Source organism: Saccopteryx bilineata, chromosome 10 (assembly GCF_036850765.1).
Source record: "Saccopteryx bilineata isolate mSacBil1 chromosome 10, mSacBil1_pri_phased_curated, whole genome shotgun sequence".
In the NCBI taxonomy this organism is placed as follows: domain Eukaryota; kingdom Metazoa; phylum Chordata; class Mammalia; order Chiroptera; family Emballonuridae; genus Saccopteryx; species Saccopteryx bilineata.
This window is the reverse complement of record NC_089499.1, coordinates 8,136,892-8,161,760: the sequence shown is the minus strand read 5'-3', so window position 1 is coordinate 8,161,760 and position 24,869 is coordinate 8,136,892. Positions and strand designations below refer to the sequence as shown.

General features: G+C 60.9%; 1 protein-coding gene and 1 pseudogene across 2 annotated transcripts in view; both read left to right on the top strand.

The window, feature by feature from the left end:
- Positions 1-20,756, top strand: part of NBEAL2 (neurobeachin like 2) — a 29,125-nt gene extending 8,369 nt beyond the window's left edge. Inside the window, exons 5-54 of one of the 2 annotated variants that reach the window (XM_066246013.1) lie at positions 77-201; positions 373-455; positions 2,628-2,713; positions 2,809-3,091; positions 3,244-3,350; positions 3,873-3,953; positions 5,381-5,464; positions 5,874-5,972; positions 6,462-7,063; positions 7,147-7,279; positions 7,365-7,484; positions 7,677-7,998; positions 8,171-8,253; positions 8,349-8,441; positions 8,670-8,814; positions 8,934-9,067; positions 9,408-9,567; positions 9,752-9,854; positions 10,022-10,175; positions 10,272-10,430; positions 10,630-10,789; positions 10,961-11,046; positions 11,222-11,734; positions 12,261-12,439; positions 12,534-12,693; positions 12,937-13,074; positions 13,168-13,527; positions 13,619-13,768; positions 13,889-14,046; positions 14,167-14,291; positions 14,377-14,512; positions 14,944-15,104; positions 15,203-15,519; positions 15,629-15,724; positions 16,092-16,216; positions 16,299-16,439; positions 16,587-16,717; positions 16,800-16,909; positions 17,009-17,126; positions 17,228-17,325; positions 17,396-17,512; positions 18,117-18,197; positions 18,283-18,380; positions 18,524-18,696; positions 18,790-18,884; positions 19,134-19,250; positions 19,347-19,505; positions 19,588-19,736; positions 20,060-20,195; positions 20,278-20,756. In XM_066246013.1, coding sequence (XP_066102110.1) covers positions 77-201; positions 373-455; positions 2,628-2,713; positions 2,809-3,091; positions 3,244-3,350; positions 3,873-3,953; positions 5,381-5,464; positions 5,874-5,972; positions 6,462-7,063; positions 7,147-7,279; positions 7,365-7,484; positions 7,677-7,998; positions 8,171-8,253; positions 8,349-8,441; positions 8,670-8,814; positions 8,934-9,067; positions 9,408-9,567; positions 9,752-9,854; positions 10,022-10,175; positions 10,272-10,430; positions 10,630-10,789; positions 10,961-11,046; positions 11,222-11,734; positions 12,261-12,439; positions 12,534-12,693; positions 12,937-13,074; positions 13,168-13,527; positions 13,619-13,768; positions 13,889-14,046; positions 14,167-14,291; positions 14,377-14,512; positions 14,944-15,104; positions 15,203-15,519; positions 15,629-15,724; positions 16,092-16,216; positions 16,299-16,439; positions 16,587-16,717; positions 16,800-16,909; positions 17,009-17,126; positions 17,228-17,325; positions 17,396-17,512; positions 18,117-18,197; positions 18,283-18,380; positions 18,524-18,696; positions 18,790-18,884; positions 19,134-19,250; positions 19,347-19,505; positions 19,588-19,736; positions 20,060-20,195; positions 20,278-20,379 — 7,845 coding nt within the window. In that variant the 3' untranslated portion in view covers positions 20,380-20,756. The remainder of the gene's footprint in view (positions 1-76; positions 202-372; positions 456-2,627; positions 2,714-2,808; positions 3,092-3,243; positions 3,351-3,872; positions 3,954-5,380; positions 5,465-5,873; positions 5,973-6,461; positions 7,064-7,146; positions 7,280-7,364; positions 7,485-7,676; positions 7,999-8,170; positions 8,254-8,348; positions 8,442-8,669; positions 8,815-8,933; positions 9,068-9,407; positions 9,568-9,751; positions 9,855-10,021; positions 10,176-10,271; positions 10,431-10,629; positions 10,790-10,960; positions 11,047-11,221; positions 11,735-12,260; positions 12,440-12,533; positions 12,694-12,936; positions 13,075-13,167; positions 13,528-13,618; positions 13,769-13,888; positions 14,047-14,166; positions 14,292-14,376; positions 14,513-14,943; positions 15,105-15,202; positions 15,520-15,628; positions 15,725-16,091; positions 16,217-16,298; positions 16,440-16,586; positions 16,718-16,799; positions 16,910-17,008; positions 17,127-17,227; positions 17,326-17,395; positions 17,513-18,116; positions 18,198-18,282; positions 18,381-18,523; positions 18,697-18,789; positions 18,885-19,133; positions 19,251-19,346; positions 19,506-19,587; positions 19,737-20,059; positions 20,196-20,277) is intronic. The other variant, XM_066246014.1, reaches the window with a different exon arrangement.
- A 754-nt stretch (positions 20,757-21,510) lies between these two features.
- LOC136313963 (death domain-containing membrane protein NRADD-like) lies at positions 21,511-23,742 on the top strand (annotated as a pseudogene).
- The last annotated feature ends 1,127 nt before the right edge of the window (positions 23,743-24,869 follow it).

The window sequence follows — 24,869 nt, the reverse complement described above, 5'->3', positions numbered from 1 at the left end:
TACCTGGGGAAGGTGGTGCCGCAGGCGGTGGCCACTGCTGGGCTAACCTCCTTTCACCCACTCCCCACGCCTACAGCTGAAAGAAACCCCAGCGCCGCAGGAGGGCCAGGGTCCCCAGCTGGAGGAGGTAGCCCTGCATGCCCTTCTCCTGTGTGAGGGCCTCTTTGACCCCTACCAGACCTGGCGGCGCCAGCACAGTGGGTAAGAGTTGGCCCACCCAGCGGCAGAGGACCAGAGGCTCTGGGAGAGGATGGGGGTGGTTCCCGGGGCTAAAGGTGTAGAGGTGGGAGATGGCTGTGTACCGGCTGCTGAGGGGAGGAGGGATAGTGCTTGACCTCACCCTGCCCCTGCCCATCCTATCACCCTCCCCAGGGAAGTCATCAGTGCCAAGGAGAAGAGCAAATACAAGTTCCCTTCTGCTGCTTTGCCCGGTGAATTCAGAGACTTTTTCCAAGGTGAAGCCACGCCCTCTCCCACTTGGCCCCGCCCCCAAACCTGAACCCCTTCCTGCGGTTTCCCAACCCTTACACAGCAGGCTTGGTGGCTGCTCTCTGAGCCGGGCAGAACCCTGCCAATCTGAGGGGTTAAGGGGCAGAAGAGGAAAAGAGCACGCCTGGGCAAAATGAGTAGTTTCTTTTCTGGGCTACAGTCAAGGCCTGGCATTGGGTGAGGGCATCAGTTTCCCTCCCCTCTTCCCTCCCATCTCCTGGGTCCCCTCAACCCCTTGTACCCCACTCTGATCTGGACCATCTTAAAAGTCCCTACTCCAGTGCCTTTGTCCCTGTAGCCTCCATCTAGTTTCCACTCCTCCTCGAGGAGGTTACTATACTAGCTTATCATCTCCACTTCCTACTCCCTCTTTGTGTGTGTGTGTGTGTGTGTGTGTGTGTGTGTGTGTGTGTGACAGAGAGAGACAGAGAGAGGGACAGATAGGGACAGAGAGACAGGAAGGGAGAGAAATGAGAAGCATCAATTCCTCCTTGCAGCACCTTAGTTGTTCATTGATTGCTTTCTCATATGTGCCTTGACGGGGGGGGGGGGGGGGAGCTACAGCAGAGTGAGTGACCCCTTGCTCAAGCCAGTGACCTTGGGCTCAAGCTGGTGAGTTTTGCTCAAACCAGATGAGCCCGCGCTCAAGCTGGCAACATCTGGGTTTCGAACCTGGGTCCTCCGTGTCCCAGTCTGACGCTCTATCCACTGCGCACTGCCTGGTCAGGCAACTACTCCCTCATTCTTTTTTTTTTTTTTTATAAACAGGAACACATTTTTTTTTTAAATATTTATTTATTCATTTTAGAGAGGAGAGGGAGAGACAGAGAGAGAGAGAGAGGAGAGAGAGGAGAGACGGGGGAGGAGCTGGAAGCATCAACTCCCATATGTGCCTTGACCAGGCAAGCCCAGGGTTTCGAACCGGCAACCTCAGCATTTCCAGGTCGATGCTTTACCCACTGCGCCACCCCCATTCTGCTCTGGCCTCCAGTTCTCCCTGGGGGCCCTCTTCTCCTGAGTCCCCTCTCTTCTGTCATTGCTGGCAAACTGGCCAGGACTTCAGGTGGGCTTGGGGCGGGATGCTGCCTGAATGGGACAGCTGGACTTGGGAAGGCGGTGGTATCTCCTTGTCTCTGGATGTCTCATGGGGCTGCAGGCCTGGGCTAGAGCAGGGCCACCAGCTCCAGGAAGGGAGGCGTGCTTGGGGAACTCCCTGCCTCCATTCTCCCACGGCCTGAGGACTCTTCTCAAACAAACTGGATTTTGTTCCCGCTGCTATAAACGCTGTAGCCTGACACCCTCAGAATCAGATCCTGCTCCTCCCCACAGCCTTTCTCCCTGGCCCGTTTGCTCCCTGCACTGCAGCCACGGTTTGCCCTCTCGTGCCCAGAATGCGGCCGGGTGACCCACCCCGGGGTCTTTGCCCATGGTGGTTTTCTCTCCCCGCGCAGGCCAGCTCTGCCCCCACGCCTCACCTCTTAACGTCCCTGCTCCTTGGCCTCCTACCCCTTCCCACCCGAATCAAGCCAGCTCTGCTCTTGCTCCTCTATCCCTGTACCCCCCACGTGATCCAGGGCTGGTCCTTTCCGCCCTCTGGGTTTCAGTCAGTGGCCTGGCATCCTGTCCATCCCCGATATGACGCTGTGAAAGCCCCTAGAAGTCCCCAGCAGGGACACGGGTGGGGGTGGGAGACATCTGTATGTTAGACACAGGACCGGTTGGTCGGTCGGTCCCCAGAGCTCTGGGGGAAGCTCCAACCATCACAGGCAGAGGGACCAGGAGATTTGCATCTGAGAGATTAAACCCTGGTTGCCCCGGGGAAATGGGATGGGGGTGCGTGCTCACCCCAGGGTGTCTACTTTGGGGTTTAAGAATCTAGGGAGCTGGCTAGGCCTCAGGGCAAGGCCACGTTCCTTTTTAAGCTCCCCAAAGAAGGGCTTTTGTCTTCCTCAGACCCCCTAGTACAGAGCAATGATGTTTTAGGACCCCTCACCTCAGAGCCTGGTCTCCTCCCTCAGATTGGGCCTCCCAGCCTCCACCCCCACCGCAGGGCTTCCGCCTCTAGTGTAGACCCCTGGTAGACCACCACCTGCAAGCTTGGTAACCCTGCCTTGCCCTGCCCACCCCACCCTGTCCAGAGAGCCTGCAGATTGCAAATTGCTTGCCTCCCACGCTGCTGCTGCGTCTCGTCCACCTCTTTGGCGCCGTCCTTGCAGGAGGGAAGGTAGGCTGGGAGGAGCCTGTGGGCCAGAGGGTGGCCATCTTGGGGCTCTGCTGGGTGAGCCCCGCGCCCATTGCCATCTCTGTCCACACCTGCAGGAGAATGGGCAGGTGGCCGTGAGCGCCGGCTCTGTGCAGGGCCTGCTGGGTGTGGTGCAGGGCCGGGGTCGCGGGCCCACCCAGGACTGCCGCCTGGTGCCGCTGGCTCTAGAGGCCCTGGTGGGCGCAGTGCATGTCCTGCACACGAGCCGCACACCCCACCGAAATCCAGAGCTCCGCACCCTGCTTGAGGGCTACTTCCGCGTCCTTAACGCTGACTGGCCAGCTGGGCCGAGCTCGGGCCCTGAAGAGGCCCTTGTCACCCTGCGGGTCAGCATGCTCGGTGGGTATGGACTCCCAGACTCCTAGGGAGGTGGCACTGGGAGGCGAAGGCCGAAGTGACGATTGGAAGGCTGGACCAGGCAGTAGAGGGAAGGTTTGAGGCTGACTGTGGGTACTACTGGGGGGAGGGGCTGACCCTTGACCCCTCCATAGATGCCATCCCCATGATGCTGGCATGTGAGGACCGGCCCGTGCTCCAGACCACCTTCCTCAGCAACAATTGCTTTGAACACCTTATTCGCCTCATCCAGAACAGCAAGGTGGGTGGGGCCCAGACTGGGGTGGGGGCTGGAGACCCGAGGCCGGGGGAACCACGTGTGGGTGCTGAGAAGCTTCTGAGCGAACGTGGGCTGTACCAGGCTGGGCGAGCGTGGTTGGAGGGGGGCCTGCAGACTGTGGGGGGCATGGGTTGAGGATGGCTCTGTACCCCACGGGAGTCGGGCACTGTGGAGGGACAGGCGCTGCCCTGGCCCTTGTTTGTGTCCCCTTTCCCCAGCCCCAGGTCCAGGGGCAGGAGGATGGCTCGGTGGTCTGGACCCAGGGCCTACCTCTGCCCCCTTGACTTCCCCGACTGTCCCTCTGAGCAGGGCATGGGCCATTCAGCCTTCCTCCTCTTCTCTGGGGCCTGGTGGGGCACTCAGCCTGGGCTCAGGGTGCACCCTTCCCTCAAGGGCAAGCCCCTGGCAGCTGCCCCAGGCCCTGCTCTAACCCTGCCCCTCCCTCATCTTCCTCCTTGTCTCTCCTCTGCCTCCTCCGTCCTGTGCCCTTCCCCTCCCCCACAGCTGTACCTGCAGGCCCGGGCGCCCCCTGAGGGGGACAGTGACCTGGCTACCCGGTTACTGACCGAGCCCGATGTCCAGAAGGTACCACCCTGGGGTTGACCAGCTCTGGCACTCACTTCCCTGGGCACCCAGCTGCTGGGCTCCCTTTTCTTGCCCTTCCTGCCCTATGCAGGGGGGTGAGCAGATATGTGTAAGGCTTGGTGTCGCCTAGCAGTGGGGCTGGATGTCCCATGCTATCTCACCTACCTCCACGTCCTCGTCTAAGGGAACGGGGCAGGAGTGATCTTGTCCTGCCTAGTATTGCTATGGGAGCTGGGGTCTGGCTGAGCCAAGCTGGAGGGAACCTTCGAAACTCAACCACCTACACCCTTTTCACAGAAGGGAAACAGCTCAGACAAATATGCAGGGATTTGGCTATCGTCGTTTCTAGGAGAAGAGGTCCCCCAATGGGGCCACATCTTTCCTTAGATCCTTGCACCTGCCCTGCTCAGGTCACTGGGAGTCCTTTTCCTCCCATGCCCTCCTGCGGTGCTCCCTGCCTCACCTGGCATGGCGGCTAGGAAGCTGCAGGGTAGCAGGGGCTTTGTGTGGGGCACCCTCTCTCTGAGGGCTCAGTGCTCAGGCCCCAACCTCCAGAACCCCACCCTGGCTTCGACCTCATGAGGCAGCCCCGTGTGTCTGTTGCACTTGGCTGGTTTCTGAGAGCCTGCACATCCATTTATTGGCAAGGCAGGCGAGACCTCTGGTTTTTACAGATGAGGAAACTGAGGCCTGGGGAGGGTAAGAAGGTTGCCTGAGGTCACTTAGGGGCTCAGGCAGAGCAGGAGCCAAGGGCTCATGGAGCCAAAGCACCGGCTGACAAGTTCTCCAAGCCCCCGGCCCCCCTATCTCCTCAGGGCAGGGTAGAGTGAGTGGGCAGCATGCCCCCAGCTGTCGGCTTCAGCCAGGGTGAGCCTCGGTGTCTCCACCTGGATCTGTGGGCGAGGGGTAGGGTCGGACTCAAAGGTCTCGAAGGTTCTTCCAGTGTTAACATCCTGTGATTGGTTACCCCTATTTCCTCACCCCTGGTCAATCATAATGGGTGCTGGGGCACTTGCTGGCCTGCCTGCACACGTATATCTAGCTTGTGTGGGGATGGGTGGACACTGGGGCCCATAAGCCCACCAGACAGAGAGGTATGATGAAGGAGATGGTGAGAGTGTCCACTGTTGATCTGTCCCCATGAGGCCCTTCCCAGCCTCGGTTCCTTCCCTGGCCTCTTTGTCAGAGTGGGTCTCGCCAAGTTGCTCAGAGAGGGCCCTAGGGTCAGGATGACGGGCATAGCAGTTAGGCGAGGAGTATGGGACCTGGTGCCCAGCCAGGGTTGCCATGCCCCCAGGGCCCCCAGCCAGTTCAGCCACCTGCCTTGGGGCACCTGCTTCTGGCTCTACACCCCCCCTTCCTGCAGGGTGCTGCCGGCTGTGCCACCCTGGCGCCTGCCACTCCTGACTGCCCCTCCCCACCCCAAGGTACTGGACCAGGACACAGATGTCATTGCAGTCCATGTTGTCAGAGTGCTGACATGCATCATGAGTGGCTCCCCCTCAGCCAAGGTGAGGGGGCTGCTGTCCACCTGCAGTAAGGGTGTGGGCTGGGACTTAAATTGACCACGTGGGCCAGCGCTGGCCTGGCTGGTGGCTGTTAGAGCAGGTGCGCTGGGAAGGTGCAGCTCAGTTACTGGGTGGGCATGGTCACCAGTCAGCCCTGGAGCTGGGTCTCCTGGGTCAGGGCTGGGTGGGGGGAGGGCGCCCGTGGGCTGAGCACCACCTGCATGCAGCCTTCTGAGGTGGACCCGTACCCCTGCACCCCTCTGCAGCCCCCCGCCCCTGCCGCGTGGTGACCCAGAGGCAGAACCGGGAGAGGGAGCCCTGGAAGCCGTTGCCTCTTCCAGGGTTTGTGTGGGTGTGAGTTCGCCCTGGGTGCACAGCCCTGTTCACTTCCTCCCCGTACCACCCTGCACAGGAGGTGTTTAAGGAGCGTATTGGCTACCCGCATCTGTACGAGGTGCTGCAGAGCCACGGGCCCCCCACCCATCGGCTGTTGCAGGAGCTGCTCAACATGGTGAGGGCAGGGGCTCACGTCAGGGTCCCCAGGGCAGCCAGGGCTGAGCCAGGGCCACCATCGAAAGCCAGCTCTCTCCCTTGGGGAACTGTGTTGACTATGGCAGTACATACATACTGTCCCCAGTGGCTGACCACTTGTTGGGGTCACTGAGATGAGGATGCTGGGCTGCTTGGGGCCCAGAAGCTGCTGCCTGTGAGCAAGTTCCAGGATTATCCTGGGGACATGCAGTTGGGGTTTAGGCCAACCCAGACCCAAAGCCACGTTTTGAGGGTTAACAGGGCTGCAGGGCTGTTGTTAGTTACTGGTGGTCGTCCATGTCTCTCTGACTTCCCTGAGCCTTGACACGACCTGTGAGAAGGATGGGGGAGCACGTGTTGCTTTCCTTCGTTTTAGGCAAGTAAACGGACAGAGGAAGTCCCGTGGCTGGCGGGGGGGGTCTGCTCCATGCCAGTTGCCCAGGAACTGTCCTACTCTCTCTACCCACAGGCTGTGGAGGGAGACCACAGCGCACACCCACCACCGCCCATCCGCAACGAGCAGCCGGTACTGGTGCTAATGCAGTGGCTGCCGGCCCTGCCCACGGCTGAGCTGCGGCTCTTCCTAGCACAACGCCTCTGGTGGCTCTGCGACAGCTGCCCTGCCAGCCGTGCCACGTGCGTACAGGCCGGCCTGGTGGGCTGCCTGCTGGAGACACTCAGCATGGGGGAAGCCCTGGGGACCCGCTGCCAGGAGCAGCTGCTGGCGCTGCTGCAAGCATTGGGCCGCGTGTCACTAAGGCCCTTGGAGCTGCGTCGCCTGCTTCGCCCCCCGCCAGGGTTGGCTTCGGGGACGGAAGGAGCCGAGGCGGAGAATGCCCGGCACGCGGGGGCCATCATTCGCGCGTTATCGGGGATGGCCCAGCACCAGGGCCCTGCCCGTGCCCTACACTACTTTGACCTCACGCCCAGCATGGCGGGTATTATGGTGCCCCCTGTGCAGCGATGGCCAGGAACTGGCTTCACCTTCCATGCCTGGCTCTGTCTGCACCCCACGGCGACAGCGCCTGCCACAGCCCACACCCAGCCGCTCCAGCGAAAGCAGCTGTACAGGTGGGTGGGCTGCCAGGAGCCGGGGCAGAATGCCAGGGGAAGTGGGAGAACCAGCAGGCATAACTAGCTCCACCTGCCCTCAGCTTCTTCACCAGCGGTGGCTCTGGATTTGAGGCCTTCTTCACTGCGGCGGGGACCCTGGTGGTGGCCGTGTGCACCCGGAAGGAGTACTTGACCATGACTTTGCCTGAAGTGTCCTTTGCGGACTCTGCCTGGGTGAGCCCCTGTCCTTGTGTGGCCCAGAGTGGTGGAAGGGACACTAAGCCCGGCCTACAGCCTGACACGGTGGCTTCTGTTCTAGCACTGTGTGGCCATCGTCCACGTGCCAGGGCGCCGGCTCTTCAGCCAGAACCTGGTGCATGTCTACAAAGACGGCCATCTGGTCAAGACAGCAGCCCTCCGCTGCCCCTCCCTCAGTGAGGTGTGCCAGGCAGGGCTTGGGGAGGCCTTGGGTAGCTAAGGGGACTTGGACAGGGTAGGGTCCGGAGCCCTAGGGTGCCCCCCCCGGCCTTTGGGGTCTGTGCGGCTGTGGGGGTCACAGTGAGGAACTGGACGTAGGTGGGACCCCAGGCTTTGCTGCAACCTGATCAGTCCCCCAACCCTGGCCCTGCAGCCTTTCTCTTCCTGCTGTATCGGCTCGGCTGGGCACCGCACAACGACCACCACCACGGGGCTGCCTGCGCCACCTGTCCCTACTGCCCTGGCCCACACTCACCCCTCCCTCATCCGCTCCCAGTCAGTCCCGGCCAGCACGGGCCTCGGCTGGGGCTCCGGGCTGGCGGCCCCCCTGCAGGAGGGCAGCATCAGCTCCACCCTTGCAGGCACACAGGACACTCGGTGGGGCAGCCCCACATCCCTGGAGGGCAAGCTGGGGGCCGTGGCCATCTTCCATGAAGCCCTGCAGGCAGCGGCCTTGAAGGTCCTGTGTACCCTGGGTATGCAGCCCACGCCCCTGCCCCAGTGTCTCAGAGCTGGGTGGTTGGGACATACAAAGGCGAGAAATTACGGGTCTGAGGGGAGAAGGCATCCCTGGGAGTCTTCTGATTGGGGTTAGATGGGGTTTGGCCAGAGGTTCAGCCAGGTCTGAATGCCCCTGCCAACCCCCAGGACCCAATGAGACAGCACCCTTCAAGCCTGAGGGTGAACTGCATGAACTTGGCACCAAGCTGCTGCTCCACTACTCACCTCAGGTATTGGGGGGGCAGTTGGCTCAACCCTGTTACCTACCCCTGGTTCCCTCACTGCTGCTCCTCCAACTGAACCTTGCCTGCTCCCCTGCCCCCAGGCCTGTAGGAACAACATCTGCCTGGACCTGTCCCCTGGCCACGGGCTGGATGGCCGCCTGACAGGCCATAGGGTGGAGACCTGGGATGTGAAGGTGTGTGTATCCATGTGGGTGGCGTGTGCAGAAAGCACGAGCATGGGCGCGTGTATAGAGGGCGGGCTGGGTAGGGACACTAAGCCCTGGGAGGTCTTGATGAGGCCGGGGTTCAAGAGAGCAAATCTTCCCTGGACCCCGGTTCCCAGACTAAAGGGCGTGCTGGGGTTGAGTGGGTCAGGAAAGGGCTGGGAGCTGCCTTCTCACAGCCGAGCCCCCTCACCCTAGGATGTGGTGAATTGTGTGGGAGGCATGGGTGCCCTGCTGCCCCTGCTGGAGCGAGTGGCTGCACAGCCCCAAGAGGCTGAGGCGGGTCCAGCTGAAACACAAGACCTTCTGGGTCCCGAGCTGACCTCTGGCCACAAGTCCTCAGGTAAGTGACCCTGATGCCTGGATCAGAAATCTTGGCATGATGGGGGGCTGGAGTGCCCGATGTCTCTGGCCACTGGCAGACCCTTGACCCATATCCGTCCCCTCCCTGGTGGCTGGCAGAGGAGCGGATGGAGAGAAACGCAGTCGCTGCCTTTCTGCTGATGCTGCGGAACTTGCTGCGGGGCCACCCCGTGAACCAGGACAGCCTGGTGCAGTGCCAGGGGCCTGCCGTCATCGGGGCCCTCCTGCGCAAGGTAGGCCGCCAGGGCAGGTGGGAAGGGGCTGCCCTTTCCGACCAAGGGGACCGGGTAGGAGCACCAGGGAGAGCCTCCTGGGAGACGTGGCATTTGAGTGGGGCCTTGAAAAGGTGGGCAGGGTTTTGCTGAGGGCCTGGGGGAGGTACCAGCACAGGCTGGGTCAGGGGACTTCACAACAGACTGGAGTCTTGCACTTCAGGGACAGGAGGGAGCCACTGAGGGGTGCAGACAGGCAGGGAGCTCGTGTCTGTCTGCCTGTGTTGAGCTAAGTGGAAGCTGGGAGGCTCAACAGCGGTGGGCGGGGCCTGACCTCTCACCCCAGCTCCTTCTGCTCCAGGTTCCAAGCTGGGCTATGGACATGAATGTGCTCATGTCTGCCCAGCTGCTAATGGACCAGGTGGCAGCTGAGGGCAGTGGGCCCCTCCTGTACCTGCTTTGCCAGCATTTGCTTTTCAACTTTCACCTCTGGACACTCAGCGACTTCGCTGTACGCGTGGGTAGGTGTGGAGACTTGGGTGAAGGGTATCTCCCGGCAGGGTGGTGGTAGAGGTTCTAAGAGGCTCTAACCCCACCCTGGGGCATCTGAGTGGAACATGACCCTCCCTGGGGCTGTCTGGGAAGAGGGTCAGAAAGGGCCCAGCTCAGCCTGGTGGCCTGAGGCCTCTGCTGACGCTCACTCAGGCCACATCCAGAACATGTCCAGCATAGTCCGCGAGCACAGACAGAAGCTACGGAAGAAATACGGGGTCCAGTTCATCCTAGATGCCCTTCGCACCCACTACAGGTGAGGCTGGTGGGGGGCAGGTGGCTGGGGGGCTGACCTAGCTGCCTCTGGCCGTGGGGATGGGCGGTTCAGTCCCCCAGCTTACTTGCCCACTCTCCCTGTTCTCTACCGTCTGTGCCCCTGCGTTTTCCTGGCCCTGGTGGGTGTGTCTGCTGGGAACGGCTCAGCCCACAGCGGGAGCGCCCCCTGGCGGCTGACGACCTGCGCACGATGCAGACATCCCTGCTGGGCCTGGTGCGGGAGTTTCTGGTGCGGAGCGCCCCGGCTGAAGACATGCAGGTGGTGCTGAGCTTTCTGGCAGCTTCGGGCGATGATGGCCAGGTAGGCTGGAGGCTGGTGACACGGAAGCTCGCCTGAGGGGTGGAGTGTGGACCACGTGGGGAAGCCCAGCCCAGTGTGAGCCTTTGTGTCCCCCAGGTTGTGGGCACCCTGGACCTGCTGCTGGCACTGCTTCAGGGCTCCTCAGCACAGGACTTCCTGGCTGTCTTCCTGCTGGAGCCAGGGAACCTGGAGGTGCTGCTGGCGCTGCTGGTGCGGCCACGGTCCCTGCCTCTGCTGTCCGACCGAGTCTGCAAGGTATACCCAGCCCATCCAACCCTGGCATCCTATGCGCTGTGGCACGTGCCTGAGGTCCAGGGAGGCGCAGCGGCCTTGGGCTGGCAGAGGAAGCTGCCTTTGCAGACCTTTCTTGGAGGCACACTCCCGCGTGGTGACTTCCCGTTCCTGCGGTAACTTCTTCCCCATGATGACACCCGCACTATACATGCACACACAGGTCCTGCGCAGACTGCAGCAGAACGAGCGCTTACCGGAGCGGAGCCGCCAGCGGCTCCGGCTGCATGAGTGTGGCCTCCAGGGTCTCGTCGCCTGCCTGCCGGAGGGCACGGTTTCCCTCCAGCTCTTCCAGGGCCTCTACAAGCTGTTCCTGGGGACAGGTACAACCTGGTTGGGGCCAAGAGTCGGTGCAGATGGGGGATGCAACATGGGTCTGGGAACAGCAGGTGGGAATCGGGAAGGTGTTGGTACAGAGGGGCGAGCCTGAGCCAGCAAGGGGCTGCAGCCCCTGCTGGGATCGGTCCCTCAGGCTCCTCTGGCTGTCCTCCCAGATTGCCTGAGCCTCTCAGATCTCATGGCTGTGGTGCAGCTGTCCTTCCAGGCTGACCTCAGTGTCCGCCTAGACATCTGTCGCAAGGTGAGTGTGGGAGGTGAAAGCTTGGGTAGAGTGGGGGGAAGGGGAACCCTACCCTGACACACTATTTGCCAGGGGTGAGGGGTCTCTGGAAGCCTCCTCTGCAAAGACCCCAGGACAGGGGTCTAGTGGCAGATCTCTTGGACGAGTACCTCACTTGCTGTGCCCTGGCCTGCAGCTCTTCCACCTCATCTGCAAACAGCCTGATGTAGTGCAGATGCTGGCCCAACAGGCAGGCTGGCAGGATGTCCTGACCCGACTGTACGTGCTGGAGGCGGCCACGGCTGGCAGTCCCCTGCCTTTTCCCCCAGAGCCGCCTGCCTCCCCAGAGCCAGCCTTACCCAAGCCACCTGCTGAGTCACCTGAACCTTCGGATGTCTTCCTGCCCTCAGAGGTCCCCTGCCCTGATCCTGATGCCTTTTACCAAGCCCTGTCCCCATTCTGTGCACCCTTTGACCTGGGCCTGGAACGGTCCAGTGTGGGCTCAGGCAACACTGCTGGTGGCGGTGGCAGCAGCGGGACCCTAACTCCAGCCAGCCAGCCTGGCACGCCCTCCCCACTGGACGGGCCCCGGCCCTTCCCTGCTGCCCACGGCCACCACAGCTCTAGTCTTTCCAACGTGCTGGAGGACAGCAGCCTCCCAGAGCCCACCATCAGTGGGGACGACACCTCTAATACCAGCAACCCTCAGGTGAGGCAGGCCTGCCCTCTGCCACTGCATGGCACTGACGGAGGACACTCTGGGACATGGGGCAGGCAGTGTGGCCTTTCTTCCAGTGTAGCCCTGGCTGACATCGGGGCTGCAGTTGCCAATGGGGTCCTAGAATAGAGCAGAGACTTTACAGGGCCTCTGGATGGCTCTAAGGGTCCTATCTGGTGCTTCTGGGGTTGGGGCGGGCCTCTGCTTGTTCTATGGTATTCTTCCAGAGAACTCCAGGACAGTTCTTGGGCCTGTAGGGATTGAGGTATAGATTTGTGAACCGCCCGATCCAGTCTTAGGAGTCACTGAAACCCCTAATTCTCCCTGGAATCCAGGCAATACCTCAGGCCTGTACACCATCCTTCCAGGCCTCTGAGCCAGGTCTTCTGTTGACTGAATGATCTGCTTCCTGGTGTCCTTACTAGTGGTGGGCAAGGGGTGCTAAACAGGGATAGTGGGTCAGTGTGACTCCCGTCGTCCCCTACCCACCCCTCACACCACCCATCTGCTCCCAAAGCAAACCCCCGAGGAGGAGCTGTGCAACCTGCTCACCTACGTGCTGTTCTCAGTGACGTGGCGGGGCGTGGAAGGCAGCGACGAGGCCGCTTGGCGGGAGCGTGGCCAAGTCTTCTCAGTGCTCACCCAGCTGGGGGCCTCAGCCACACTTGTGTGTCCCCCAGACTGCATCAAGCGCAGGTGAGCAGGCATCTTGGGAGGGTGGGGGCCTCCAGGAAGCCTGCAGGTAAAGCAGACAGTCAGGGAGATACCCGAGTCCCTCTCCCATCCCCAGCCTCCTGGAGATGATGCTGGAGTCAGCCCTGACCGACATCAAAGAAGCCCCTGCTGGGGTCCTGGCCGGCCTCACCCAGCAGGTGCTCTGGCTGCTGCGGCTGCTGCAGGACTTCCTGTGTGCCGAGGGCCACGGCAACCAGGAGCTGTGGAGTGAGAAGGTGTGTCAGCTCAGAAGGTGTGAGCCACATGAGCATGCGTGTTCCCGTGAGCCCTCAGGTGTCTGGTTTGGGGGGATGAGTACACGTGTGCTGTCCTGCGTGGGTTGACCCGGTGTCTCTGAGCATGGACTTGTTTCTATGTGTAAACCTGACCTGGCCCTCAGCCCACACCTTACCTTGCTCCCTCCCCATGCGCTTCTGGCCTCATCTCGTGATGGCTGCTGGGAATACTTCTTGTGACAGCTCTTTGAAGGTGTGTGTAGCCTGCTTGACCGCCTGGGAGCCTGGCCACACCTGGCCAATGGCACAGCGGATCTCCGAGAGATGGCACAGATAGGCCTGCACCTTGTGCTCGGCTACATCCTATTGGAGGACCCACAGGTGAGCACAGGGTGGGTGTAGGGGAGGGGTATGGCAGGTGTAGGGAGCTCTGGGAGCAGCTGGGTGCCACCCACACTCCCCTTTCATCCCCAGCTGCACGCCCAGGCCTATGTGAAGCTGCACGCGCTGCTGCAGACCGCCGTGCCCATGCGCCGGGAGGAGGCCTGCTATGTGCTCTCCAAGCTGGAGGCTGCGCTGGCGCGGGCGCTTAACACCTCCCCCTGTGGGATGGCCACTCAGGCCGGGGAACCCCCAACCACAGCTGCTACGTCTGCTGAGCGCTGCTCGTGGCTGGTGCCGCTGGTGCGCACGCTGCTGGACCGTGCCTACGGGCCACTGGGGCTGCAGTGGGGGCTACCTTCTCTGCCACCCACCAACGGCAGCCCCACCTTCTTCGAGGACTTCCAGGCCTTTTGCGCCACACCCGAATGGCGTCACTTCATCGACAAGCAGGTGCCTGCCTGTAGGGGGGTGCACGGGAAGGGAAGTGAAGGCTGGAAGCCCGCATCGAGCGCTGGTTTCGTTCCCCTGCCCAATCCTCCAGGTGCAGCCCACCATGTCCCAGTTCGAAATGGACACCTATGCTAAGAGCCACGACCTCATGTCGGGCTTCTGGAACTCCTGCTACGACACACTCATGAGCAGTGGGCAGAGGCGGCAGCAGGAGCGGGCGCATTGTCGTCAGACCTTCCAGGTATGCGCCCAGGGTGGAGGGTGAGGAGCTGCTCCACCCATGCCCCCAGAGGACTCCTGATGGGCTGGGACAGAAAGGGGCCAGCGGGACTCACCCATTGCTCTACTCTCCACCCCCCAGGAACTGGTGCTGGAACCTGCGCAGAGGCGGGCGCGCCTGGAGGGGCTGCGCTATGCGGCTGCGCTGAAGCAGCAGGCAACGCAGCACTCCACGGTCCTGCTGCACTGGGGGGCGCTGTGGCGGCAGCTCTCCAGCCCCTGCGGGGCCTGGGCCCTGAGGTGGGTGGGGCTGGGGTTGGGGTAGGGGCAGGGCTTGGGAGGGAGGGAGGAGCCTGGAAAGCCAGACAGCTTCTGGTTTGGGGGGGAGCCTAGGAGGAATCACCTTGGACTTACCTGCAGGGACCCGCCCACGCCCCGGTGGAAGATGTCCAGCGCCGAGACCTACTCACGCATGCGTCTGAAGCTGGTACCTAACCATCACTTCAACTCGCATCTGGAAGCCAGTGCCCTGCGTGACAACCTAGGTGAGAGGGCGTGCTGAGTTGGGTCCACCCAACCTCATATGCTGTCCTATCTAGTTCTGGCTGAGTATCCTTGGGCCCATTGCAGGTGAGGTCCCCCTGACTCCCACGGAGGAGGCCTCGCTCCCTCTAGCAGTGACCAAAGAGGCCAAAGTCAGCACTCTACCCGAGGAGCTGCAGGAAGACCAGCTGGGCGAGGATGAACTGGCTTCACTGGAGACTGCGTGAGTGGGGCTGGGACAGAGCTGATTGGGGTGGTGGCCGGGACTCTGTGCGGTGTGTGCATGCTTGCTGGGGGATTCCTGCTGCAGGGCTAAACACCCTAACAGGACTGTCCCACATCAAGTGGAGGGCTGGGAAGAGCTGTCTAGCAGAATAGATAGTTGCTCTTTTGTGGCGAAGTCCTCGAGCAGGACTGAGAAACAAACAAGACGAGGATGGGGGCCCATGGGAGTGGGCAGGGGCTGAGTGAGTGGCAGCTGGGGACATGAGTTGGTGTCCTGGCAAGACATTCAGAGAGCCAAGGGCAGGAACTGTGGCCAGTCTGTACCTTGAGCAACTCTTCCCGCCCATCTGACTTGATGGCATTCAGAGAGTGTGCTTGTGGGGAAGAGGGTCCCAGGGCCTGGAGCCTGAAGTTGGTGCTGACCCCCAGGATGAAGGCAGCGGAACTGGACGAGCAGCATGAGAAGCTGGTGCTATCAGCTGAATGCCAGCTGGTCACAGTGGTGGCCGTGGTCCCAGGGCTGCTGGAGGTCACCACACAGCATATATACTTCTATGATGGCAGCGCTGAACGAGTGGAAACCGAGGATGGTGCGTTCTGATGAAGCTGGCTGGAGGGATGGCCGGAGGCGGCTGTGGTCTGGTGGGGCCAGATGAGTGACTACCGCACCTGCTACTCATCCCTGCAGGCATTGGCCATGACTTCCGGCGCCCACTGGCCCAGCTGCGCGAGGTCCACCTACGGCGTTTCAACCTGCGCCGTTCAGCACTTGAGCTCTTCTTTATTGATCAGGCCAACTACTTCCTCAACTTCCCATGCAAGGTGGGTGGGGCTGCAGCCTCCTCGCCTTGCCAAGCCCCTAGGCCTCAGCCCTATCCCATCCCACCCCACACTCAGATACGGAACCAGGTATACTCGTGGCTCCTGCGCCTGCGACCCCCGACCCAAGGCTACCTCAGCAGCCACTCCCCGCAGGAGATGCTGCGTGCCTCAGGCCTTACCCAGGTGAGAGCCCTGGAGTGTGAGGGGCGGGTGGGTGAGTCAGGGCCCTGTAGTAGGGAGGAGTGCCAGATAGCCCAGCTGGCTCCTCTCTTGCCTGCCCCTGCCCCCCCAGAAATGGGTGCAGCGTGAGATATCCAACTTCGAGTACCTGATGCAACTCAACACCATTGCGGGGCGGACCTACAACGACTTGTCTCAGTACCCTGTGGTGAGGGCCCACTCCGTACCCCCACTCACCCCTCTGATCTGCCAGCTCTGGTTCGCCCAAGTGTAGGCACTGATGGGAGGGGAGCCCCGGGCTCTGTCTTAGGGTGGTGCTGCCTAAGACTGGGCTTCTGTTCCCTGCCACCCCCACCCCCCCCACACATACCCTGGTCCACTCTCATCCCCTCCTGGCCTCTGTTTTCTCTGATGGGAAGCCTGTCCCAGACGGTCTGTCCTGCTCCCCTGTGGTCTTTCCAAGAGATGGGTCCCCACCTGTGGGCCTTGCCCAGCCTCCTGAGGGTGAGGCAGGGCAGAGTGGGCAGGTAGGCCATCAGGACCCTCATGCAATTCTTGCCCGGGTGGGCGGCCAGTTCCCCTGGGTCCTACAGGACTACGTGTCCCCAACCCTGGACCTCAGCAACCCAGCTGTCTTCCGGGACCTGTCCAAGCCCATCGGTGTGGTGAACCCTAAGCATGCCCAGCTCGTGAGGGAGAAGTGAGCATGTGGACAAGGTGGGGCTCGGAGGTCGGGATGGGCACGGGGGGGACTTCTGCTGACACCCTAACTGTGACTCCAGGTATGAGAGCTTCGAGGACCCCGCGGGCACCATTGACAAGTTCCACTATGGCACCCACTACTCTAACGCAGCAGGCGTGATGCACTACCTCATCCGCATGGAACCCTTCACGTCCTTGCACGTCCAGCTGCAGAGTGGCCGGTGCGGCCCAGGGCGTGGCAGGCAGATGGTAGCTGGTTGGGGGGAGGTCCTCCAGACACCCTGGGCCCTCTGTCTCTCCTTTCCCCCCCGCAGACTGTCTTCCCCCCCTGTTGCCACCCCCTGCTCACTCTGCCTCTGCCCCCCCAGCTTTGACTGCTCTGACCGGCAGTTCCACTCGGTGGCAGCAGCCTGGCAGGCCCGCCTGGAGAGTCTGGCTGACGTGAAGGAGCTCATCCCAGAGTTCTTCTACTTCCCTGACTTCCTGGAGAACCAGAACGGTGGGAGCTGGCGTGGGGTGGCGACGCGAGCCGGGGTGCCCGGGGGGCCGGGGAAGACAGCTGACGCGTTCCTCTGTTCCAGGCTTTGACCTGGGCTGCCTCCAGCTGAGCAATGAGAAGGTGGGTGATGTGGTGCTGCCCCCATGGGCCAGCTCCCCTGAGGACTTCATCCAGCAGCACCGCCAGGCTCTGGTGAGGACATGAGTACATCGGACAGGCAGGCAGCTGGGGCAAGGGTTTGGGGTTGGGGTCAGCGATCTGTTCCCGACTGACTGCCCCTCCTATCCCTAGGAGTCGGAGTATGTGTCTGCCCACTTGCACGAGTGGATTGACCTCATCTTTGGCTATAAGCAGCGGGGGCCGGCTGCAGAGGAAGCCCTCAATGTCTTCTATTACTGCACTTATGAAGGTGGGCAGTGCCCTGGGCTTAAGTGGGTGCTGGGCAGAGATGAGGAAGGGTGAGTGCAGAGGGCATGGGGGGAGTCCTGACTGCTCTGCCTGCCCACCCAGGGGCTGTGGACCTGGACCACGTGGCAGATGAGCGGGAACGGAAGGCTCTGGAGGGCATCATCAGCAACTTTGGGCAGACTCCCTGTCAGCTGCTAAAAGTAAGACCAGCTTGGAGGAGAGTGGTCAGGGGTAGCTGTGCCATGGTGCTCACTGGCCACTTGCCCACAGGAGCCACATCCAGCTCGGCTCTCAGCTGAGGAAGCAGCCCAACGCCTTGCACGTCTGGACACTAACTCACCTAGCATCTTCCAGCACCTGGACCAGCTCAAGGCCTTCTTCGCGGAGGTGAGAGGAGGCAGGGCCCTCACTTCTTACTCTGTGAGATGAGTTGAACCCCACTGTCCTTGCCAACCTTTTGGGGCAGATGGAAAACCTAAATAAAGATATTAAGACATCTTGGGAAGAGAAGTGAACATGAGAAGACTGTGGGAGTGCGGCTGGGGTACCTTCTTCATGAGGGCCAAGACAAGGTGTTGCTCACTTAGCCTTCTCTGATAGCCGTAGGGAGGCCAGAAGGCATCTCCGGCCTTGGACACTCCCTCACCTTCCTGTCTACACCCGGCATGCCCTCAGGCCTGACTTTTTTAGCCTCTCCTCTCCTGCCAGCAGGCTGGGAGGACATAGAGTAATGGGGTGGGTAGACCAAACTTGAGACTCTGGAAGGATCTTCCTTGTCCATCCCAGCTCCTCACTTGCTTTCTGGGAAGTCCTCCCAAAGCCCCACTGGTTTCCTGTGTGTTTCTCAGAGGGACCTCTGCCTCTGTGACACCTCGCCCGGGACCCCTGGGGGCTGAGGGCAAAGGAAAGAGTGGTGCCCTAGGGAATAGACAGTGTGGTGGGGGTCCCGGCTGGCCTCTTGGCCAGCCCTGGACTCTGTCTCACTTCACAGGTCATCAGTGATGGCGTGCCCCTGGTGCTGGCCCTGGTTCCCTATCGGCAGCCCCATTCCTTCATGACCCCAGACCTGCTGGTAAGTGCACTGGGCAGGACCCCACCCAGCTCCACCCCATCTCAGACTCTATCCCAAACCCTCCTCTGCCCCCTCCTACTCACAGGTGACCGTGAGTGCCAATGGGCTGCTGGGTACCCACAGCTGGTTGCCCTATGACCGTAACATAAGCAACTACTTCAGTTTCATCAAAGACTCCACCAAGTAAGACACAGGGCTGTGGGCAGGGGTGGGCATATCCCCACCCCATCAGACTGTTGGCCAGCTGTAGGGTCTGGCTAAGGTCTCTGAGGGCCTGTGTATCCCACATGGCCTGGCCTCACCTTTCATCCCCCTCCCTGGGTCAGGATGCAGCGACTGCTGAATGGCCCATGGGTGCCGGATAGTGGCGTGAGTGGGCAAGCCCTGGCAGTGGCCCCTGATGGAAAGCTGCTCTTCAGTGGCGGCCACTGGGACAGCAGCCTTCGAGTGACTGCGCTACCCCGGGGCAAGCTGTTGAACCAGCTCAACCGCCATCTTGGTATGAGTGGCCTGGAAGCTGGGGTGGTGCAGGCCGGGGTAGTGTCCTGAGGCTTGCCAGGAAAGGGGTGACTACTCTGTTCCACTTGTGCAGACATAGTGACCTGCCTTGCACTGGACACCTGTGGCATCTACCTCATCTCAGGCTCCCGGGACACCACGTGCATGGTGTGGCGGCTGCTGCAAGAGGTATGCTGGGGGAGCAGCTTTGTGGGGCCCCCATAGTCCAGACCCGCAGCCCACATACCTCTCCATAGGCTTCCAATCCTGCCCTCCTCTCTTCCCCTTCCACCCACTACTGTGAGCAAGCCTGGGGCTCCACGACCCTCCAACTCTGGCTTTGCACAATGCCCTCACTCTTCTGAGCTTTAGCCTTCTCATTCAGGGCCCAGGATATTGGGATGCCCTCAGTCCTGAGCCAGCCCTGGCTTCCCACAGGATGGTCTCTCGATAGGGCTGGCATCAAAGCCTATGCAGGTCCTATACGGGCACGAGGCTGCAGTGAGCTGTGTGGCCATCAGCACTGAACTCGACATGGCTGTGTCTGGATCCGAGGTATATATGCCTGTGCTTAGGGGAGGCCAAGTTTGCTGGGCATTGCCCCTGGAACCCTGAGACCCCTGCCCAGCACCCTAAGTTTCCTTCCTACAGGATGGAACTGTGATCATCCACACTGTACGCCGTGGCCAGTTTGTGGCAGTACTACGGCCCCCCGGGGCCATGTTGCCTGGACCTGTGTCCCATCTAGCACTGGGGCCTGAGGGCCAGATTGTGGTACAGAGCTCAGCGCAGGAACGTCTGGGGGCTCAGGTATGGGAAAGGTGCACCCAGTCAAGACCAAGGCCGGGGTGGTTGGGATTCTGTCCTTGCTGACACCTCCTGCTTCTTCCAGGTCACCTACTCCTTGCACCTGTACTCCGTGAATGGGAGGTTGCGGGCTTCACTACCCCTGGTAGAGCAGCCCACAGCCCTGGCAGTGACGGAGGACTTTGTTCTCCTGGGCACAGCCCAGTGTGCCCTGCACATCCTCCACCTGAACAAGTGAGCCCCACTGTTTATGGGTTCGTGGTCCCTCAGGGTGGTTGGTGGTCAGTGACAGAGAATTCTAGGAGGCCCCCCATCCTTCCGTGGACCCCCACCCTCTTTGCATGCCTGTGGGCACATCCTGCATGGCCTGTCACCTGAGACCTCATCTCCCATTGGGGAGATCTTGCCTTTGCCCTCTCTTAGCCACACACTTGTGGGAGATCTCTTGATGTATCAGGGTTTCATCTGAGCCATCCTTCAAATGAGGGTAGACAGTTGGCTGGATGCCAAGCTGCCTTGCAGTTGCGAGTTCATGTATCCCCTCCCTCCCTCTCCAGCCTGCTCCCGGCCGCGCCTCCCGTGCCCATGAAGGTGCCCATCCGAAGCGTGGCTGTGACCAAGGAGCGTAGCCACGTGCTTGTGGGTCTGGAGGACGGCAAGCTTATCGTGGTGGGCGCTGGGCAACCCTCTGAGGTGAGGAAAAGGGCAGCTTGGGCCTCGAATGGGGCGGGGAGTGATGGTCCTGGCTGACCCCACCCCGCTCCTCCTCCACCAGGTGCGCAGCAGCCAGTTCGCGCGGAAGCTGTGGCGGTCCTCACGGCGCATCTCGCAGGTGTCCTCTGGGGAGACCGAGTACAAACCTGAAGAGGCGTGCTGACAAGCCGCCCGGCTCCAGCGCAGGCCGTGCCCCCAGCGCAGGCCGTGCCCCCAGCGCAGGCTCCACCCTGGAGGCCCCGCCCAGGAGTCAGCGAAGCCGTCCGCGGCACTCGGGGTGGGCGGTGCCCCACCCGCCCAGCTCAGGGATTGGTGGGCGGTGTCACTCCAGGAAGCCCCGCCCCTCGCCGGCAGAGGGGCGGCCCGGAGACCCAGAACTGGCCCTAGCGGCCGCACAGCACGTTTTGCACAGTCTGGAGAGGGGAGCTCAGCCTCCCAAGACCCTTGTTCCGGCAGAGCACAGGAACTGGGTTGTGGCCTTAATCCCTAAGGCAGACCCCGCTCTCCCATTCTCGGCAATAAATTTGGCCTAGTTTTGTAGCTGTTCCCCTCTGAGTATGCGCGCGCGCAGCGTTTCAGCCTGCCCCACTCACGGTCGGGACGCGCGTCCCCCTGGTCCTGAAACCTCCAGGGCAACTTGTCCCCTCCGCGTGGCCTCAGCTTTCCCAGCTGCACTGCCCCTGTCTTTCGGACCCCTGCCGGTCGTTCTTCCCGGCTCGTGTTCCCACTCTTGAGTCCTCCACGGGATCACCACCGTATGCCACTCGCGCGCTCCCACGGTCCAGGCCTGGCATCGGGTGGGAGCATCTGCATGTCCCTTTGCATAGTGGGGCGAGACCTTGGTGGCTTGCGCCTCTTAGCCCGCCCCCTTGGGCCCCTCAGGCGGCAGCCCCTGCCGCTGAGTTCCCAGGGCCACCTTCCCCCACCTTCTTAGTGCCCTTCTGCAGGATCCTGCAGGTGTTGTCCGTGGTAGTGCGGCGTCTGTGTTGGGGTGTTTGTGGGAAGCCAGGCTCGTGTGGGCGTGTGGGGTATTACACTGTGGGCGTGTTTTGTGGGCCTGGAGACGGGTGTGTAGTGTGGGGCGGTAGAGGCTACAATCCAGCAGCTCTGGGTTAGTCAGGTCGATTCAAGGCCTGGCTGTCTGGGAATTCTGGTCACAGGCCCATCTGCCAACCAGGATCCCTGAAGGGCTTCTCATGAGGTGATACAAACATCCACACCCCATCGTAGCAAGGCCCACTGCAGGCAGCCTCCATCTCAGACCCACTTGCCAACCACGCACTTTGCCATAAACATGGGCACTAGGCCTTGCGCAAGGTGAGTTTGGAGTAGACCAAGCCAGATGTGGAATGGTCGAGTTGGAGGGCCTCCTCCCAGGTCTCTTCATTCCTTTTCCAGGCAAGATCCCTCAGCCCAGACCTGAGCCTCCCCTCCCCAAACCTCAGGAAGTGAGTCCCAGCAGGATCAGCCCTGTGGGTCCAGGTGGCACCTGGGATGAAGTGGTCCTGTCCTTCAGACTCCAGGCCTCTGAAGTGGTCCTGTTCTTCAGATTTCAGGCCTCTGAGTCCGTATGCCCTTTGTCCTTGCTGAACCCAAAGTACCCTCCCACCCAGCCTCAGAGCTGTGAGAAGTGAGGGCCGGACACTAACCCTGGAGGCACGAGTGGGAACATAGTCACTCCAGGAAGGAATAGGGTATTGGGTTCCTGGACTCAATGAGAAATCTGGGGGAATTTCCCACCAGCCAGTAAATCTCTGGCCTGCTTCTGGCTGAGATGGGGGTAGGCATCTCCTTGGTCCTTCCATGCCATCCCTGGACTCAGACAGGTCTGCCAGCCTGCCCTCCTTCCTCCTGCACTGCATTCTGGTTCCTCCATCGCGGCCAGCTCTATTACCCCCATCCATCTGACACAAGAGGAAACTGGTTCAGATTGATTGGGGGGGAGGGGCATCCAGCCCTGGAGTGAATCAAATGGAGTGAGCCATGAGAGGAGGACAGACTACCCCAACGTACTCTCGGCATTAGGCCTGAGGTATTCCCCCCACGTCCCTACACATAACCCCTTCTGGACATCGAGAGGTCTCTCAGCTTCCTTGCCTAGGCACTGCCTGTGACACTCCAACCCCTTCCCTAAGAGATGCACCCTGGGAACACTCCCAGCCAGCAGAGCAATACTTCACAACTCCAGCCACAGGGAAGGCATGGTCCCTGTGGGGCAAGCCCCATTTGATCCAAATTTTGAGCACTGGGTAGGTCACAAAAGTGCAGTCAGACTCTGGAGTTCCCGTCCACTGTGCCCTGCCTGCACTGGATTGTGGGGACAACTGGCCTCCAGGCAGAAAGAAACAGCAGCAGCTACTTGCTTTGCAGTTCAGCTTTATTTTGCAAAAATTTACAAGGTCTTCTGTGCACAGAGGCCCCCATGGGGACCAACATGAATCAATGTGTTCTCACAGTCCAGACTTGGTTGGGAAGACAGGATACAGTTCAGTACCATAGTAGACAGACAGAGAAGGTATAACAGGAGGCAAGAAAGAGAAAGACCAGGAAAGATCAAGGAAGTTTCCTGGAACAGGAAATTCCTCCCAGTTTGACAGACCAAGAAGGTAGAACAGCAAACACAGATGTCTGGAAGCCTGGGAGACGGGACCTCTGGGAAGGGCTAGGTGTCCAAGAGCGGTGAGCAAAGGGTAGGCTATGCGAGACAAGCGTGGGAAAAGGGGCCCGTCAGCTCTTGGTGCTGTGGTATATGAGCCTTTGATTACAGAGTAGGGACTATTGTTTCAAATCTTTGGTCAGGAAAGTAGGTGAGGCTGCCCAGGGACCCTTGATTCCTTGCCCCTGACCCTGTCTTTCCTTTCTCCCACAAATAAGATTTCCAAGGGCAAGACAGGAATAGGAAACCCCCCTTCCCCTCTGGACTCAGAGCCAGCTCCCTCTGTCTCAGTGAGGGTTGGATCAAGTAGGCAGGTCCCCCTCCCCCCTCCCACAGCTGGCGCTCACATAAAGACAGCAGCTGGCCAAAGCTTGGACTGCAGAGCTGGGAGCCCTCGACAGGGACCAGATGCATGGGGACCACAGTGTCTCCTGGGACTCTCCTAGCAGTCTGGAGGCCATTACCCCCAGCCAGGGTGAGTCCCCTTCCGCAGCCTACAGTCCCTCAGACCTAGCTCTGACACCATCCAGCCTGTCTAACCCTCATTTGCGCTTTCTGTATCCCATCCCAGGGTCACGTCCTGAACTTCGCTCCTGGCTTTACCTTCATTTCTCTCGGCAGCAGCAAGAGGAATTGGGAGTGTCAGACAAAACTGACCAGGGCTGGCAGGACCTGGTCGCCAGGCTGAGGCTGTGGGGACCACGGCCCAGTTCCAGGTGCCTGCCTGCACCTTGCTGAGGGACTGGGCCATCCAGGAAGGCAGTGGTGCTCCCCTAAGGGTGCTAGAGGACACCCTGGTGACCATGGGCTGTGAAGATACGGTCTGGCTGGGTCCTGGGCCTCCCACCAAAGGGCTGCTCTGTGCTGTGAGAGATGCCTTCACAGCCTGGCCTCTCAGGGTACCTGCTCCAGTGCTCCCTACCACACCCAGCTCCCACGCCCCCCTTCCATGGGCTTCTTGGCACTGGAGGCTTCAGCCTGCTCTCTTCTGGCAGGACACAGAAGGTCCAGCCACTATTCACCTTCCCTCGCCCTACCTTCCTCCAAGACAGGGACCAGGATATGGGGGAGCTGGCAGTCAGGAGTAGGCCTGCCCTCCTGATCCTTCCTCCACTTCCCCTTCCTTCGTCTGAACTGGTTTTCCTACTTTCGTATTCCATATAAATGTCAACTTTGGATTACTGTGCTGGCTCTGTCTGGCCCCGTGGCCTGTGAGACAGTGGGTGGCTATGAGGCAGAGGCACAGAAGAAGGACGGGGTCCCTAAGTCATGGGAGGGGCACCTGGGCCGGAAGGCAGTGTTTCCGCAGATGCCTGAGCTCTGGGGGCACCCAGCGGAGGTCATGTCCTGCACCTGCCATCCACCGGCTGGACCGCAGAGGGAAGCTATTCTAGCTTTCTGAACTGGAACTTCCTTAGCTGAAGAATGGTAAATAGAAGGGCAGGTCCATAGGTGCCCCTCACCTTCTAAGACTCCCAGGTTGAGACAGTTTTCTTGACTTTTGCTGTGACCAGTAACAAGGGTAGGCTGGAGGCCTGCCCCTCTAGGCAGGAGGCAAGGGGAAGACTGGTCCTGGGAGTCTGGTTACCAAGGGCCTCTGGTCACCTCTAAGTGAGAAAAAGGGAAAAAAGGCTCTCCTTCCCAGGCCCACGCTCCAGACTTCAGAGACGGAGGGCCAACATGCCTCTACTGCTGTTTATCTGATTTCTACACATGCCAAGAGCAAGCAGATCACGCCACCCTCCTGAGGGACACCTGAAGTCAGGGCAGCTGCAGCCAAACCACCTACACCCCACGCATATGCCCGCCCTGGAGAGAAAGGCAGGCAGGCTGGATACCATCCTGGCATCCACCATCCAAAGCACCGCTACCCAAACTCACTCAATAGAAGTGGGATCCGGTCACGGTCCAGGGGGCTTGGGGTAGGTCCTGTCCCCTGGTGGCTGAGATGTGATGGACTGGCTGCTCAGTGAGCACCAGACTCATTAGACTGCTGC